Genomic DNA, 18,346 nt, shown 5'->3' on the forward strand with positions numbered 1-18,346 from the left:
TCAAAAATGACGGGTGAGCTTGTAGCTCTTTGCCTGCACATAGTAGGCATTCTGAGAGCGACAGTCCCTCATGGCTGTGGATGAGCAGGACTGTTCCTACTGCTGTCTCTGGCCCTTCCGAGGCCTGTCTACCGCTTTCTCCTGCTGACCCTGCCTGTGGCCCACACCACCACTGCCCGCTTCTGTTCTTGGAGCTTCTCTTCTGGGCCTAGGACCTTGGGCACCCCACTGGGAGGACACCTGGGGACACCTGCAAAGAAGCCAGTGTTCCATGAGAGCGTGAGGCGCAGGCCAAGGCCCCAGACGTCCTGCCCCGCTCCAGCACTGCGGAAGGTCTCCTTCTGGTCCCCGCTCAGAGGCCACCTCCACTGAGAGGTTCTCCCTGACTCTGGTGACAAAAATAGCTCCTCCTGGTCACGTTCTGTCACATCACCCTCCTTAGGTCCTTTACGGGAATTATGACAAGCTGAAATTATCTTGGTTTTGGCAGTCGTCGGATGTTTATAAATTGTCCCTGTGTGCCAGGCACTGGGGTTCGGGGTGAAGCCGAGGGTGGAGGTCCCTCAGCACTTGCAAAGACTGCGGGTGAAATAGGTTTGGATCAGACAAACGCTGTGCGGAAGATCAGGACGCAGACGGAGAGCACCTGGGGGACCTCTCGGAGGAGGCAGCCTTTGAGTCAAGACTGGAATGGTAGGAAGGTACGAGCGGGGAGTCTCGGAGGATCTTATCCAGAAGGGGCGGCCAATGTACGGACCCAAAGGGACAAAAAGGAAGACCCGCGTGGGCGTGGGGTCAGGGTGGGAGTGGAGAGGGGAGATCAGAGGGCAGGAGGGCTTGGTGAGAAGCAGAGCTTCATGCTGAGGAGTGACGTGGGTCCTCAGCCCGTGCGGAGACAGGATTGCATGGGGAGTGGAGGCAGGAGGCTCAGAGAGGACCCCACGGAGTTGCCGGCGGGGGTGTGGCTGGCTGCAGGGAGGGCGCTGCAGGCTGGATGGACTCAGCGTGGGGCCCGAGTCCAGGTCTCAGTCCCTCCGTTCACCCGCTGGGGGCAGCTCCTGAACTCCTGGGGGGACAGTGGGGAATGAAAATAGCTGCACCCAACTCTGGGATGTCATGACGGTCAAAGGAGCCTCCAGGGCTTGGCCCAGAGTAAACACTTGTTTTAATCGCTCAGTCGTGTCCAACTCTTTGCGACCCCAGGGACTGCAGGCCACAGGCTCCTCTGTCTGTGGTTTCCTTCCCTAGGGAGAGTAAACACTAAATGTTGGTTATTGTGCTGTTATCCTGATGCTTGGGTTTGGGGAGGGTTGAAGGTGTGATGCCTGAGCGGCCCCCAGGAGGTCACAGACTGAGATGGGGAAGGCAGGTGAGGGGCGATCCTCCCATCTTAGCAGTGCTGGGTTCGTGATGCCTCCTGACCCCAAAGCAGGAGAGCAATCGGGGCCAGGTGGTATCTTAAGTGGAGGCTGAGCCTGGACACTGAGTGGGTTCTAACAGAGAGGCTGGGAGAGGGGTGACCTGGAGAGAGGCCGTCAGACCTGGAAGACTTGAGGAGGGAGGCAGGGGCGAGCCAGCGGCCTCCATGAGAACCGCTGGGAAGACCGTGGGCTCTCAGGAGGGGCTGTGAGGGGCTGTGGAGAGAGCTGGAGGACAAGTCATCCCCTTCAAGAAGCGTCTATGCACAGCTGATAACCCTTTACCCTCCAAGGTCACTCTTCATCTTTGCAACATGCCTGTGAAGTGGGCGTTATCCCTCCCCTTTTTATGGAAGCAATTCAGAGAGGTTAAGACGTTTTTCCACGGCCAGTCAGCACCAAAGTGAAGTGTTTGTTCTCTCGCCTTCCGGGATCATAGTCCCTTTCGAGGACCTTATGAATGCTATGACCCTTCTACACATATGGACACACTAATTTGAAAGTTTTCTATGTGTCTTTTTTGTTGTTGTTGTAGGTAATACATTCAAACGGTTCTAACATTAAAAAGACACAAACAGGAATACAGTGAGAGTTCTTCCTCCCACCCCTTCCCCAGCCACCTGCTTCCCCTCCCCGGAGGCAGCCCGTGTCACCAGTTTCCTGGGTCTCCATCCGCAGACAAGCCCAGACGAGCAAATATGTGTATCTATAAATTTCTTCCGTCTCCTTTTTTGTACAAATGGTAGATACTATACTCAGTGTTCCCCATGGTTGCCTTTTTTTTCACTTAAAAACACATCTTAGAGACCCACACTGCTCCTGACCGGCCTCCCCCTCCTTTTTTCCTGGCTACGTGGCACGCCATCCTGTTTGGGCAGCTTCCAGTCTGGGCCAGGCACACCCGGCACCTGGCTCCTCAAGTGCCTGCCTGTCTGTGGCCCTGGTCCCAGGGCCCACACAACTGTCGCCAGCAGTCCTGTGGCTCTCCGAAGCCACCCGGGGTGGCCTCTGCCGAATTACCCCTGGCGCTCAACTCTGATCCCCTTACCCACCCCCGCTACACACACCTCTTCTCAGGTTTGGCCTGTGAGCCGCATGGAGAATCCAGGGAATCCTGTGTGAGCCAGGGGCATCAGCCCCGATTCCCGCAAGTCTGAGAGACCTACCTGCCCAGCCCCAGCTCCTGGAGATGTGTTTGCTGAGCAGCCAAGGATGGGACAATGCAGAAGGGGCTGGTCATGGGGACAATGGGGGAGGGGCTGGCCAGGATCTCCACCCCCACCCTGGCTGGGGAGCTGGGGTGGGGAGGGCAGTCGTGGGCTGCCCTAAAGTCACCTCTGCTCCTGCCCTGCCTTCCCCTCCTCCCCCAGCTCTGCCCAGCACCTTGCCTTCTCCTCTGCCAGTGAGGAGTCTTCACCCGTTTTTGGCTGGGAAGAGAGAATGTGTCCCAATGGGGAAGGCAGGTGGGGCCACTGGCTTTGGTGGGCTGGGCTGGTCTGGTCAACTGGTCAACTCTGTTCACCTCCCCCCTTCTCCTGGCTTCAAGGGCCCCGCTATCCTCACATTCCCCTCCCTCTGCCTCTTGGCCTCCATCTGCTTAGCCAGGTTTTCGTTGACGTGCAGGAGATGCTTGGAGCTGGGTCTCAAGCCCCCCTCTCTTCTCATCCAGCATTCCTGCCCAGGAGATCTCATCCACTGTCACACCTTACAACCTCCCCGAGGTGTGCCCATCAGATGGGTCTCCTGGACTTCCCCATGTGGCCATTCCAAGGCCACTGCTCACTGGGAACTGTTGCTCCTTAGACCTGGTCCTCTTTCAGCATCTCACCACCACCTATTCCTGACACCCCTCTTCCCTACCCTCCATGTAGCCCACCCCCACAGCCTGGGGGCTCTTTGTCCAGAATGTGACCCGGCCTGTTTACTTCTCTCGAGCAATACTGCCACTACCCTCGCAGCTCCAAGCTGCCCATCATCGCCCGCCTGGGCAGCAGCAGTAGCCCTGTTGCCAACCTCCAGCTTCCACTGTGCCCCACACAGCATCCTGGCACATCTCATCCCCCAGTATGCGGGCACACTGGGGCAGCGGTGGCCTCTGAGGCCAGACAAGGACAGGGGTGCCACTGGGGCCATATTGAGGATGTTTTTTTTCTGAAGCCCAGTGGTGGATACACAAGGGTCTATTATAATGGCTGCTTATCCCTAGTTGTCTTAAAGATGTCATGTGAAAGTTTAAAGGATCAAACCAGGCAGAACCTGACCGCCTGCCGTTTCCCGTAACCATGAGGGTGAGTTCCACAGCCCTGCGCCCCGCTCCCCGGGGCCTCCTCTGGGGCAGCTCTCCTTCCTCTGGCTCACTTCACTCCTGCTCTCTAGTCTTGCTGCAGATTCTCTTTCTGGAATGTTCTACACCTACCTTTCACACAGACACACAACTCTCCGGATTGTCTTGGCTCCCACCAACTCCTCAGGTCTCAGTTTTAAACATCATTTTCTCAACGAGGCCTTCAGGGACCCCCATCAAAGCAGGGCCCGTTGTCTTCTTTCTCATATCGCCCCATACTTTTCCTTCAAGCATCTCGCTATAATCCATGGCTGCCGCCTAGGCAAATGCTGGTTATGTGTTACCCAGAAGCTGGATGAGTCCACGTGGTGCCTGACCGAGGCAAGTGTGCAGTAGGAGTGAGTGCCCTTGAGGGATGAGCAGGCAGCAGAGAGAGTCCCTAGAAGCCACAGCAAGGCCTTGGCTCCCCTACTAGTGAGGGAGCTGAGGTTGTTCTGGGAAAGAGAAGCCTTTGGGGATCCGCCTTCAAATTCCTATAAGGAAGAGGACAAAGGTGTTTAAGGGGCCTCTTTGGTGGGACTGTCTGGCCAACAGAAGGGGTTCCTTTGGGGGTAGGGAGCCGCCATCAGTCATAGAAGGGGCCAGGCCTCGGCAGTTCAGCAGAGGGCATCTCTGCAGGTTAGAGCTGGGTCCTTGGATCCTCCTGCCACTTGGCCATGACCGGAAGGCCCATCTGGACATTCTGGGGAATTCGCTTTCCAAACCTGCTCACCGGATGGCTGAATGGCTGGAGGGAGAGGTGGGGTGCAGAGCTGGAGGAATGAGCCAGTTCGCCCCACACTGCTCAGACCTGGCCAGGCCTGAAGTCAGAGACCCAGATCTTGGCCCCAGCTTGCCCTCTGACCCAGTTTCTCCTTTCCTGACAAGACTGAACTGGACAGAACTCGGCACGAAGAAGGGCAGGAGGGATAAATGCTTACCAAGTGGAAGAGACTTTTGATGTGACAGCGTTACTCCAAGGCCAGGAGAGCAGACTGTCTAACGGATGTGCGCTGGCATCAACTGCTTGGGCCCAAATCCTGGCTCTGCCACTTGTGAGCTGTGTGACCTTTGGCAACTTGCGGAACCTTTCTGTGCCTTGGTTTTCTTACTTCTAAAGCAGGGACAGGGAATTTCCTGGCAGCCCAGTGGTTAGGACTCACGCTTTCACTGCAGGGGACACAGATTTGATTCCTAGTCGGGAAACTAAGAGCCCGCAAGCCACGAGGTGTGGCCAAAAAAAAAAATTAAAAATAAATAAATAAATAAAGTAGGGCTGAAAATGGAAACTTCCTCTGAGGTCACGGTGAGGACGGCAGGAATTGATCAGAGTAAAGCACTCAGAACAGTGCCCGTCCAGAGCAAGTGCGTATTAACTGCTCTGTGTGGATTTTGATCCGTCACACCGTGCCCAGTGAGGGAGGGACTGCGCGTGCAGTGGGATTTTGGGGTACCAAAGAAGGTGTGGGGGAGGAAGAGCATTTCTTGAGTCCCCACAGTGTGCCCTGCACTTTTATGACAGTTGACAATCTGCTTCTGGCCCTCAGGATACCACCCTGCAAGGTAGGCATTCCTATGTTCCTTTGCAAATGAAGACACTGAAGCTTAGAGGTCAAGGATCCTGCTGGTGCCAGACAGGACTGAGCCTGCTCCCCGCCCAGCTCTGTGAGAGTCTGAGGCCACTGCTCTTATTCACCTGCTCCCTCGTGCTGGTGGAAGAAAAGTTGGATGTGGCCACGTGATGGTGCAGGGTGGGCTGCAGGGCAGGACTTCTGAAATCTAGGGATGGAGTTTCAGAAAAGGACTGTTTGTATCACTTATCAACCTCTTACTCTGTGCTGGGCACCTGTGCATGATCCCATTTACTCTTCAGTGAGACATACTATTCGTCCCATCTAAGGATGTGGCTCGCAGGGACCAGAGAGGTTAAGTAACTTTCCCAAGGTCACACAGTCAGAAAATGGCACAGAGACTCCAGAGTCAGAGTCACTGCCCTGGGAAGGGGAAGGTGTGGGATCTCAAGACTCGTCAAGAGAAGATAGTTCAACCTCTTGGGGGCCTGCAGAGCAGGACAGGGGCCTGCAGAGGGCCGTGGGCAGGACAGGACACCCTCCTGCGCCCTCAGTGCCTCTTACTCTTGGAGGCACTGAGCTCAGCTGCCTGCATTAAGTCTTTTCCCTCCTCCAAATCCCTGGGTGTATATGATTAAAGGACAATCCCCCAATCCCTCAACCAGATAGTCCAGGCCTGAGAGGCCTCAGTCAGAGCTGGGGTAGAGGGAGGCCCTGTGCCCCTCAGAGGGCTGGGAAATGGGACAGTGGTGTTAATTCCTCCCACCTCCCCCAGGGAAATTATACCTCCCACCCCAGCCCTGCACCACCTGCATTGCCCTGTGGGTTCGCCCTCTGGAGAAGAGTCAGTCTCCCCTCCAGGTCCAAGAAGGGCTTGTGACAGGGGGAGGCTGCTTAGACTCAGAAGCACCCACCCCATCGCCTGCCTAATTACAGACACTGTGCTGGGCCCTTCTTTCATTCCATTTCCTTCTTCCCCACTCCCCTGCCGCAGAGCTATTACGGTCCCCCATCTTACGAATGGAGAGAAGGAGCCCCTGGCTGGAACAGTTAGTGGTGGAGCCGGGTCTTGAAGCTGGGTTTCTGGTCTTCCAGGCCAGAGTTCTTACCTCATCCTCGTCATCATCATTTTCATCTCATCTCATTCTTTGCGTTTTACCTGCAATGCCCTGTTGACCCCTCAGCCAATGTTTTTATTAAATACGTGAGGTAGGCATTGTTAGCATCATGTTCATTTTGCAGATAAGCAAACTGAGGTTCACAGAAGACATGCTAGAAGGCTGACAGAACTGAGCCCAAGAGCCTAACGTGCTGGTTAAAGCCCCAAATGTGAGGCTTTAACCAGCCCATGTTTTCATCCAGTTGAAGAGAAGTTGAGTGATGGCCAAGGGGCTGCAAGGAAGCAGGGCTGGCAGCTGGCAGTGCAGCCTCAGAAGACTTCAGGGGGCTCGGGCTGAGCCTGGAGGGCTGGGGAGAGGCGCGAGGCGGTCTGGGTTGCATAGGGCATCGTGAGAGGTGATTGGAAGGCCAGAGGCTGGGAATCAGGGTGAGCCAGGGCCTGGAGCCAGCAGGCTTGAGTCAGAATCCTGGTTTTGCCTCGTCTGCTGTGTGACCCCCATCTCTACTCCCCCATCCCCACCCCACCCCCAGCCTGTGATTCTTCAGCTGGGAAGAGAAATAATTGCCCTGCTTGTTGCTGTGGTAGGTGCTTAATAAATACTTGTTAAATTAACAAAGAGTTGCAGTGATGCTTCAGTGAGAGAGACCAGGCAGCGCCTGGCATAGAGCTGGCACTTCCAGAGTGTTCCTTCTCTGAGGGCGGCCACCGAGAAGGATGGCAGGTTCAGCAGGGCCCACGCTGAGCTGTGTGACCACGGGCCAGAGCCTTCACCTCTCTGTTGTTCCACTGACACCAAAGGAATGCCCGCAGTCCTGCCGTTGGGCTAGTGTGAGTCGCTCGGTCGTGTTTGACTCTTTGCGACCCCATGGACTGTAGTCCACCAGTCTCCTCTGTCCATGAAATTCTCCAAGCAAGAATACTGGAGTGGGTTGTCATTTTCTTCTCCAGGGCCATTGGGCTAAGGGCTTCCTATATCCAGGCTTCTGCCCCCCCACCTCCCTCCCGCATCTCGGGGCTGAGTGCACCCCCCTGCCCTGGGTCTCAGGACCCACTGCTGCTGCTGTCTGGGGCTGGAGGGCCTGCATGATGTGCCTGCAGACACCACTGTGACTCCCACGAGGGGCAGGGTGCTCGTGGGGAGACTCACCCCACAGTCTGCCTGGGCTGCTGGAGCCTGCAGGAGCTGCTGCCACTTTAGCAGCTTCTCTTTTTTTTTGCAAAAGGAGTTGTGGGCAAGGAGGGAGCATTCAGTGTCATAAAATCATAAGGAAAGTAAGAGGACACAGGGGCGCGGTGGTCCTCCTGCCTCTCCGGACCCCCTGGCAGGCAGGGTCCAGCCCTCCTTAACTCCCTAGGAAGGGGCAGGAGAGCAAGCTGACAACCCTGCTGGTCACCTTCACTCCCTCCCAGAGGCTCAAGTATCTGCCAGCTGCCAACTCGCGTGCTGCAGCCCTGCTCTCAGCCTCAGTTTCCCTAGTTGTCTAGGATCCAGATGTTCACCGCATAGCAAACTTAACCACCACCTCAAAAAAGTAACTTGCACAGCATTGTCGATGCTCCACTTTGCCAAGAAAGGACATTACATTAAAAAAAAAAAAGCAACCAGCATCTCCCATCCCCATCATTTCCCCAAAAGCAAGAACATTCACCACGAAAGATGTTGCAGGCTGCACTCTTAGAATAAAGGACAGGAAAGGCAGGAAGCACCCAGTGGGGAGGGGATGGGCTTGTCCCAGATCACCCAGGGAGGCAGCCAGGGGGCCAACCCTTAGGGCCCCCATTCTGGAAATTCTGTTCTCCAGAACGTGCTCAAGAGCTACATTCGGTGCAAGTGGGTAAGTCCAGCTCCCTGCCTTCCAGAAAAGTACACTTAACTGTAGCCATGGTGCAGGCACCTGAACAGCCAGGGCTCTTGCTCTCTCTTTTAATAAAGTATCTATATTCAATAGGAGGGGGGTGGTGCCCAATTGTCAATGCCCGTCGCTTCTCTCCCATGATCTGTGGCCCTTTCTCTTTCATACTTTTTCCCTCTGGCCCTTGTGCCTTCGCCAGGAAGACCCGTGTGACAAGTGAGGGACAGAAAAGCTGGCCATCTTCTGGCCTCAGTGATCCGCGGGCACTCGCCAAGTGTCGGACTCCTCGCTTTGCGGTGATGCTGGTGCCGGCAGCACAGCGCAACCCGCCCCAGCTCCCACCCCGGCTCCTGCAGGGGCTGCGGTGACGGGGCAGCGGTGTATCTGGACGGGTCACTGCAGACGAGGGGCTGGGCCTCTCACCAGCCCAGGGTCTTCAGGGGCACACGCCACACACCGGCTCCCGGAGGTGGAGGGTGACGGGCCTGGGGGCAGCACCTGCTCTCGGTGTCTGCTTTCCCAGCCCCCCAGGAGTGGACGTTTCTGATCCCGAGCTGATGCACCCGGCGGGGGTGGCCCAGGGCCTAGCCTAGGGCAGGGGCTCGGGAAATGGGGTGCTGTGACCGAGAGAGGAGGCGCGGGGCCTGAAGATGAGAGTCCCCACCGGGCTACCGTGTGGGGCTGGGGCTGGAGGACCAGGCTGATGGGAGAGTGGAGCTGATGGGAGGGCGGGGCTGATAAGAGGGCGGGGCCTATGAGAGGGCGGAGCTGATGGGAGGGAGGGGCTGATAAGAGGGTGGGGGCCGAAGAAGCGGGGCTGATTAGAGGGCGGGGCTGGGGCTGCGTTGAAGTGGAGGATGTGAGTGTAGAGGGTGGGGAGCATGGGGGCAGGGACAAGCGGAGCCTCTTCCTGGGGCTTGACTGAGACTTCTGTCACTTCCACTCAGGGATGGGAAACAGCGGGCATCGCTGGAGCGGGGAGCGCCCTCTCCTGCAGCACCAGAGGAATCCCCAAGGTCAGGGCCAGTCCCTTTGGGCAGCAGACAAGGCCCGCAGCTCCGAGGGCCCCTGTTGTGGCCTAGGGCAGGACTCTCACTCTCTCTGGGCCCCACCATCCTCAGCCACCAAAGCTCAGATCACTGCTGTCTGTCCCCTCTAGCTCTATCCTGCAAGGCCGTGGCCACTGGGTCCAGGGCCTGCCTGGCTGGACTGGGGCCCTCTCTTCCCACACCCCACACCCTACCCCAACCCCCTCCAGGGAGGAAGCTCCTCTTTCCAGGAGCACCTTGACCTTCCAGGAGTGGGATTGAGGTGATCGCCCAGGGCTGGCCCAGCTGCTCTGGGACCCTTAGCAAGTTCATCCCAGCTCTGAGCTTCCTTGCCTCAGATGTAAAATGAGGGTTTTGTTGGGTTTTTTTGGGGGGGGGGGTTGCTGTGCTAAGTCTTCATTGCTGCCCGCTGCCCAGCTTTTCTCTAGTTGTGATGAGCAGGGGCTACTTCTAGTTGCAGGGCTCAGCTTCTCGTTGCAGTGGCTTCTCTTGTTGCAGAGCGTGGGCTCCAGGGTGCATGGGCTTCAGTAGTTGTGGCGCGAGGGCTCAGTAGTTGCGGTTTCCGGGCTCTAGAGCACAGGCTCAGTAGTTGTGCTGCAGGGGCTTAGTTGCTCCGAGGCATGTGGGATCTTCCTGGACCAAGGATCGAACCTGAGTTTCCTACACTGGTAGGTGGATTCTTTACCACTGAGCCACCAGGGAAACACCAAAATGAGGGTCTTGAAATCACTCATCTTGAAACCCTTCCTTTGGGCTCTGGTTCTTTCTGTGGTGCTCATGGAGGCATTGGCAATGATGAGACAAGGTGAAAAGGGACATATTTAGTGAAGGAAGACTTCCCTGAAAGCCATTTATAGCCTAGGAGGTACATCTGGCCCCCAATCCCTTTGGAACTACCGCCTGGAGCCCTGGCCATTGGGATGCTAGGGGGGTAGCAGAGAGGGGCTGACTCCCAACTAAAACCAGGACCTCTTAAGGACTGGCATTGCCCACCCCCATTCATCACCTGTGAGATCTTCAGACCCATGGGTCTCACTGGTCCCATTTTCCAGATGAAGAAACTGAGGTTCAGAGCTGTCAAGTAACTTGCCCAAGTTACATGGTGGATCTGGGACTTCCAGGACTGGGGGGGTCCAGGGAGCTCATTTTAAGGGGGGGAAGGGAGATGAACCCAGAGTCAGGGTGGGGTGACCGTGGGGGTGGGGGGGGGCAGGGCTCGCTCTCCCTGGGCTGAGAGAGGGAGTTTCTCCTGGGAAGAGGCAGGCGCTGAAGCCGTTGATCTCTAAATTACAGCGTTGGCGCGCACCGGTTGCTGCGGCAACCGAGTTGTCCTGAACCGGGGAAGTGTATAAACATTGCCACAGATGCACAATTAGATCAGGAAGAAGAATAGAACAGAAAATAGAAACTTCCAGCCTTATATAATTCTGGGCCAAAATGTTACTAGGAACCCGGGCCTGGGCCCAGCCCCAGCCCTGCCAGCCAGCTGGGGCCCTGGACAACACCATCTCTCTCTTGGGGCCCCATGGAAGGCAGAGGTGATAGGGGGGTCTGCCCTCCATGGGCCAGCTGGTACACCCACCACCCAGCAGGGTGAGAGGCCGCCTCCACTGAAACAGCTGGGGACGCTGACAGGCAAATCCTACCTCTCACCAGCTTCCTCCTGCTCCCTGGGAAGCGGGAAGGAAGGCAGGAGGCACTGGCTTTCACAGAGCACCTAGTCTCCTTGGGTTCCTGTGAGGCAGAGTTTTCATCCCCATTTTACAGATGAGGAAACTGAGGCTCAGAGAGGAGAAATGAGTTGTCTGCAGTTATATACATAGCTAGGTAGTAGTAGTATGATGCCTCCCTCCTCCCCTCCACCCTGCCCCAGGTCTCCACACAGTAAACTCAGTGATAATGACAGCACCTGGGGGCTGAAGAGTTAGACACTCCTGGATCTGGACCCACTTACCTGCTGTGTGGCCTTGGATAGATCACTTTTCCTCTCTAAGCCCCCATTCCCTCACCTGTGATATGAAATAGGGATGCCTAACCGGGGGTCAAAACTCAGAGCTCCCCTTCCTTCCATCTTGACCACCACTTTGGAGTCTTCATCCACCGCAGCTCCCGACAAGTCTGGGGACAGGATAGGAACTGAGGTGGGGCTGTGGGTCCCAGTGCTATCCAGAAGAAACTTCTGCATTGAAGGGACTGTCCTGAACCTGCTCTGTCCGGCGTGGTAGCCAGTAGCCACACGTGGCTACTGAGCCCTTGAAATGTGGCTAGTGCAACTGGGCAACTGATGCTGATGTTTTATTTAATTTTAACTGAATGTAAAAGGCACAGGTGGCCAGTGGCTGCTGAACTGGACAGGACAAGGGAATGTCCAGCCCTTGAGAGACCCAAAGGGCAGAGGCTGAACACAGGGAGGGGAGCGGGACCCAGAGCATTCACAACAGCCTCTGTTCAGGGCCAGTGGGATGATCGGTGGGGGGCGGTGCTGAGATGGGCATCCAGAAGCTCCTGGAAGGAAAAGGAAGAGCAATCAAAGGAGGTTCTGGCGGGGGGATGATGGGCAGAGGGTGCAGCAGGAAGGGCTGGGACTCGGACCTGAATCCCACTGGCCTCAGCTACTGGTCCAGCAGGCCCCAACCCTGGAGCTGGGCTGGCCACAGAGGCACTTTCTCGCTGTTGTCAGAACCATCTTAACATTCTGCCCGAGGGGTGAAGGAAACTTTGGGTCCTAGTCCAGGCTTTTCCCCTCCTGGGCATCTTTGGGCAGGTTCCTTGCCACCCTGGAACCTGGGTCCCTGGGGGCATTTGGAGAGCCGTCCCCCATAGTACCCACTCGCTCCCTGGCACCTCATGTGTCTGGCTTCTCCCCTGCAGGCCCTGCGTCTTCCCAGGTGACCACGCCGGCTTCAGGACATGCACGGGCACAGCCGCAACGGGCAGGCCCACGTGCCCCGGCGGAAACGCCGTAACCGCTTCGTCAAAAAGAACGGCCAATGCAACGTCTACTTTGCCAACCTGAGCAACAAGTCGCAGCGCTACATGGCGGACATCTTCACCACCTGCGTGGACACGCGCTGGCGCTACATGCTCATGATCTTCTCTGCGGCCTTCCTCGTCTCCTGGCTGTTTTTCGGCCTCCTCTTCTGGTGCATCGCCTTCTTCCACGGTGACCTGGAGGCCAGCCCGGCAGGGGCCGCGGCGGGGGCCCCGGCGGGAGGCAGTGGGGCGGCACCGGTGGCCCCCAAGCCCTGCATCATGCATGTGAATGGCTTCCTGGGCGCCTTTCTCTTCTCGGTGGAGACGCAGACGACCATCGGCTATGGGTTCCGGTGTGTGACAGAGGAGTGCCCGCTGGCGGTCATCGCCGTGGTGGTCCAGTCCATCGTGGGCTGTGTCATCGACTCCTTCATGATTGGCACCATCATGGCCAAGATGGCCCGGCCCAAGAAGCGGGCGCAGACGTTGCTGTTCAGCCACCACGCCGTCATCTCGGTGCGCGATGGCAAGCTCTGCCTCATGTGGCGCGTGGGCAACCTACGAAAGAGCCACATCGTGGAGGCCCACGTGCGGGCCCAGCTCATCAAGCCCTACATGACCCAGGAGGGCGAGTACCTGCCGCTGGATCAGCGGGACCTCAACGTGGGCTACGACATCGGCCTGGACCGCATCTTCCTGGTTTCGCCCATCATCATTGTCCACGAGATCGATGAGGACAGCCCACTGTATGGCATGGGCAAGGAGGAGCTGGAGTCGGAGGACTTCGAGATCGTGGTCATCCTGGAGGGTATGGTGGAGGCCACGGCCATGACCACCCAGGCCCGCAGCTCCTACCTGGCCAGCGAGATCCTGTGGGGCCACCGCTTTGAGCCCGTGGTCTTCGAGGAGAAGAGCCACTACAAAGTGGACTACTCGCGCTTCCACAAGACCTACGAGGTGGCCGGCACGCCCTGCTGCTCCGCCCGGGAGCTGCAGGAGAGCAAGATCACCGTGCTGCCCGCCCCGCCGCCCCCGCCCAGTGCCTTCTGCTACGAGAACGAGCTGGCCCTCATGAGCCAGGAGGAAGAGGAGATGGAGGAGGAGGCTGCGGCCGCTGCCGCCGTGGCTGCGGGCCTGGGCCTGGAGGCGGGCTCCAAGGAGGAGGCGGGCATCATCCGGATGCTGGAGTTTGGCAGCCACCTGGATCTGGAGCGCATGCAAGCCACCCTCCCGCTGGACAACATCTCCTACCGCAGGGAGTCCGCCATCTGACCTCCAAGCCCGCCCTCTTGCTTCCCACAGGAGCCTCACTGGGGGGTGGGCTGCCAGGACACCCCCTCCACACTCAGGACAGAACTCACCCTGGCTCCGGACCTTCTGGAGGGACCTGGGGGCTTCAAAGACTGGGAGAGCCCTTCCTACTGACTCCAGAACCCAGGCCTGGGAAAGGGCCAGGACACCCTTGGTCTGGTCGGCTCGATTCCCCAGCACCTACCCACTGGCGAGCTCAGGAACCCCAGACCCCCCACCCTTTCCCCACCGACCCTTCAAGGACATTCCCCCTTTGCTCTCAGAACCTTGGGGAAGGCGCCTGGACTGTTGGGGGGTGGGCATCTTGGGGTTCTGGGGTGGGCCACTGGCTAGTTTGGGAGGGTGGGAGGGGGGTGCGTTTCTTCTGCATGACTGTGGTCTGTTGCTCATGACTTTCTTTTGTAAATATCTATAAATGGAAAGATGGAGGCACCGAATCCACCTTCTGCCATGTGTACCCGCAGGACCAGGCGGTGCAGGCCCTCTCTGGGCACCCTGCCCCCTCCCCACCCAGCTGGCTGGTCCCTCGAGGCCCTTAGAGCCAGCTGCCTTGGCCCCTGGATAGTGTTGGGTTTGGGTGCAGAAGTGGGACCCCAAGGAGCAGGATAAGGGCCATCCCTCCCTGCGGTCCCTCTGGGCCCATAGGCCCAGCCCAGATTGACAATGGAGTTTGTAACTATATATTTTTAATAAAGTATATGGTCCATTAGGGGTGGGCTGGTTGAAAATGGAGGGTTGGGAAGAAGAGACAGAGAGAAAGAGGGGCAGAGAGAGATCAGCATGATGTGTGTCTCTGTGTGGTATGTGTGTGCGTATGGGGTGTGTGTGTATGTGTCATGTGTCTCTGTGTATGAAGTGTATGTAAGTGTGGTATGCATGTGTGTGCTGCATATGTGTGTGTGTATGGTGTGTGTGTATATGTGTGGTATGTATGGTGTATATGTATGTGTGTGTGGTATTGTATTGTATATGTGTGGTATGTATGCATGTGTGGTGTGTATGTATGCATGTGTTGTATGTATGTGTGTATTGTGTATGTGTGATATGTATTTGTGTATGGTGTGTATGTATCTGTGTATTATATATGTGTGGTATGTATGTGTGTATGGTGTGTATGTATGTGTGTGTGGCATGTGTGTTGTATATGTGTTGTATGTATGTGTGTATGGTGTGTATGTATGTGTGTGTTATATGTATGTGTGTGTGGTATTGTATTGTATATGTGTGGTATGTATGTGTGTGTGGTGTGTATGTATGTGTGTGTTGTATGTATGTGTGTATTGTTTATGTGTGATATGTATTTGTGTATGGTGTGTATGTATCTGTGTATTATATATGTGTGGTGTGTATGTGTATATGGTGTGTATGTATGTGTGTGTTATATGTATGTGTGTGTTGTATGTGTTGTATATGTGTGGTGTGTATGTGTGTATGGTGTGTATGTATGTGTGTGTGGTATGTATGTGTGTGTTGTATAGTTGTATATGTGTGTGCCCTTTTCTGAGAGACTGACCCTTGGAGAGAACTTTGTTACCTGCTGGTCTCCTTTCTGGGAGCCAGTGGAAAGGACCCTAAATGGGCATAGAAGGCCTGAGTGGGTTTGAGTCAGACCTTTGCTATTAACAAGCTGTGTGGCTGTCAGCAAGTTGCCCACCAACTCCTGGCCTCAGTTTCACTCTCTGTAGAATGGAATGAACCATACCTCCTTTCAAGGGACGATGGGCATCCTGTGTGGATGTCAGCCAACCCTTTGTAACTCAGGGGAAATTGGCAAGGGCCTACTTGGTTTACACCCTCGAAATACACACACACACAGGGCCGGGCTGATGAGCTTGACTGCGGGACACTGCGGCCGGAAGGGCTCTGGGGGCAGCTGGGAAGCGTGGTCATAGTTGGGCTTGGTCTCTCCTCACTGTGGGGCCTTGGATGGGCCTCTTCCCTTCTTCAGGCTTCGGTTAGCTTGTGCTGTGTAACAGGCCACCCTAAACATAGACAACACTGGTTTATTCTTTCTAAGGTTGTGTGGGTGGGCTGGTGGGAGCTCCTCTCCTGTTTCTGTGGGCTCACTCCAGCAGCCTTGCTTAGCGTGGAGGTCAGCCAGGCCATAAGGTCCTCACTCACTCGCGTGTCGGGCAGTAGGTCTCACTGCCGGCCTGGGGGCCTTGGTTCTCCTCCATTGGCCTCTCCTCCTTCAACAGGCTACACCAGATCACTTCACGGAGTCTTGGGGCAGCAGTCGAAGAGGGTGAAGGCAGCAGCTGCAAGGTCTCTTGAGTCTAATCTTGAACTTGTATAACGTCACTTTCATGGCATTTTATTCGCTAATCCAGGTCACGATTCAAAGGGCAGGAAGTTGACTCCATCCTCTGGGAGCACGGTCAAGTCCCTTGGCAAAAGGCATACACACCAGGTGGACCTGTGGCCATCCCTGCTAGTCTATCCCAGAATCTTTGAGTTGGGGGTTCCTTCCAGCTCTAAGTCTACTGTATGTGCCAACTGTGTGCCCAACATTCGGGGTACAAGGAAGCAGAGGGCACCCTCCTTGTTCCCAGGAATCTGCTACACAGATGCCCATCCTCTCAGGAAACACAGGGAACTGGAGGCAGGCTCAGCTGCTGTCAAGGGCGGTTGGCTGCTTTGTGAAGGGTCACATTTCATGTTGGCCATTTGGGTAAATCATGGTGCATTCCACATGCTTTAACAGTTTAAGAAAATACCCTGAGGCCTCTTTCCTAGAAAAGGGGGCCAAGCGCCCAAGAACGCATCACAGTGTCTCTTATTACTTGCATAACACCTTTCAAGGTAGGTGGGACAAGGATTTGGTCTCAGAGAGGAAATGGAGGCCCAGAGAACTAAGGGGCTGGTCTGAACCAAGGTGAGACCTGTCAGAGGCCCAGGGGCCAGCTTCCCCTTCACTCCCATTCTTCCTGAGGTCCGGGCTAAGAGAGGGTGGAAGGGGCTTCCTCTCTTCCTCCTTTGTCCCTATCCAGATTTCCCAGAGTGCACCCATGACCTTTGGGGGCCTTGAAGGGGCCTACAGGGACCACTCAGCCAGACACAAGTGTGGCTGCTCGCCTGCCCATGTTCTCAGAAGGGCCCTAGGTGTGCGCACCCCAGGGTCTCGCTCCCTGACCCCAGTGACATCCCTCCATCCAGCCCTGCAGGCCTGTGGGAGGACTCACTGACCTCATCCCCTCCTGCCTGCTTCATTTCAGTGATGCTCTGGCACCCAGGGTAGCCAGCAGTAGCTAAAGAGGACCTCAGACTCGGGTACCTTCCACCTGGAACACAGGGTAGAGGTTGTCCGGCCCTGCTCCCATAAGGACCAGGGGGACAGAGTGTGCAGTCCACCCTAAGCGGGCCTCCCATCCAGAGCGATACGGGGGCACTTCAAGATCCCTCCTAAACACCTTCCTCGTCACTGGTTGGCCACTTCGCTCAGACACTCATGTCAGCGGCTCCTTACGAAAGGCCCCGGTAGCTGTTGAGATGTGCATGTGATACAGGGTAGGCAAGTTTTGACGAGAGCCGCAGCAAGGACTTTCGGGGTATCAGAGTGGAGGACATGGGGTGGGGAGCACAGGGACTTGGGGAGGGCGGGGCACGCAGCGGAGCCAGCCCAGAGCTCAGAGGCGAGCACACAGCTGCAGGGAGGCTCCAAGGCTGCAAGCCTGCTGCTCCATCGGTGCTGACTCACCTTGGCTCTCCCACCTGCTCCCTTCACAGCCCTCCCACCTGCCTTCCCCTCCCCTGCTCCCCAGCAGGCAGCTCCTCTGATCTCTCGCTTCACTCCTTCACTCCCAGCTCCTGGCGGCCCTGAAATGGGGGTGCGGGGAGATCGCTGAATCTGGGGGTGTAAGAACATTAGCTATCACGAGCTTGTAGTCACAGAAGGGGCCTTGGAGGCGCCGTCAAGCCCTTCCTTAGCTCCTGCCCCTCTCTCTCTCCTGTGGAGCCAGAGTGGGGACCCTACCTCTCCCCCATCTACCCTCCTTCAGTCACAGCCTTGGCGGGACATCAAGTGGGAGAAAGGGGAACCAAGGTGGGGGCCAAGGCGTAAGAGGGTGCCACTCACGCAGCTGACAGCCACCCGTATCCCAAATAAAAGCCCCACCACTGGGGCCTAATTCTTGTAGGTTCATCTTTGCTTGCTTCCTTCCTGCCAGCTTCCAAAAAAAAACCCAACTCATTTTCCTTATGAACTCACACTGCTTAAAGAGAAATAGAAAAGAATCTAGAAGGCATTCAACTCAGCTGTTTGACCCCGTCAAATCCTCGCCCTATCTGTGTCAGGCCTTAGTTAGCTCCCGTGGCTGTGACCCTGGCTGCTTCTTCCTGGATCTGGCTTTTCTCACTGTAGCTTTTTCTGGTGTTTATTGGTATTGGTGGATTCTACACATTTTCCTTCTTCTTTTTTTTTAATACAGAGTCCTTGTGGCCCAGCACTGCTGAGAAAACCCCTAGCAGGGTGAGGGTGTAGCTGATGATACTGGTGGTTTTATTTATCTGTTTATTTATTATTTTGACTGCGATGCGCAGTCTACAGGATCTTGGTTCCCTGACCAGGGATTGAACATTGGGCCTCAGCAGCGAAAGTGCAGAATCCTAACCACAGGGTGTTGTTGTTGTTCAGTCGCTCAGTCATGTCCAACTCTTGGTGACCCCATGGACTGCACCACACCAGGCCTCCCTGTCCATCACCAGCTCCTGGAGCTTGCTCAAACTCAT

General features: G+C 56.2%; 1 protein-coding gene across 1 annotated transcript; it reads left to right on the top strand.

The window, feature by feature from the left end:
- Window positions 1-12,244: 12,244 nt before the first annotated feature.
- Window positions 12,245-13,850, top strand: KCNJ4 (potassium inwardly rectifying channel subfamily J member 4). The gene has a single exon (XM_055566052.1). It carries the CDS (start codon window positions 12,245-12,247, stop codon window positions 13,577-13,579), a length of 1,335 nt encoding a protein of 444 aa, XP_055422027.1. The 3' UTR covers window positions 13,580-13,850.
- Window positions 13,851-18,346: the final 4,496 nt, after the last annotated feature.

Source organism: Bubalus kerabau, chromosome 1, assembly GCF_029407905.1.
Source record: "Bubalus kerabau isolate K-KA32 ecotype Philippines breed swamp buffalo chromosome 1, PCC_UOA_SB_1v2, whole genome shotgun sequence".
NCBI classification, from domain to species: Eukaryota; Metazoa; Chordata; class Mammalia; order Artiodactyla; family Bovidae; genus Bubalus; species Bubalus kerabau.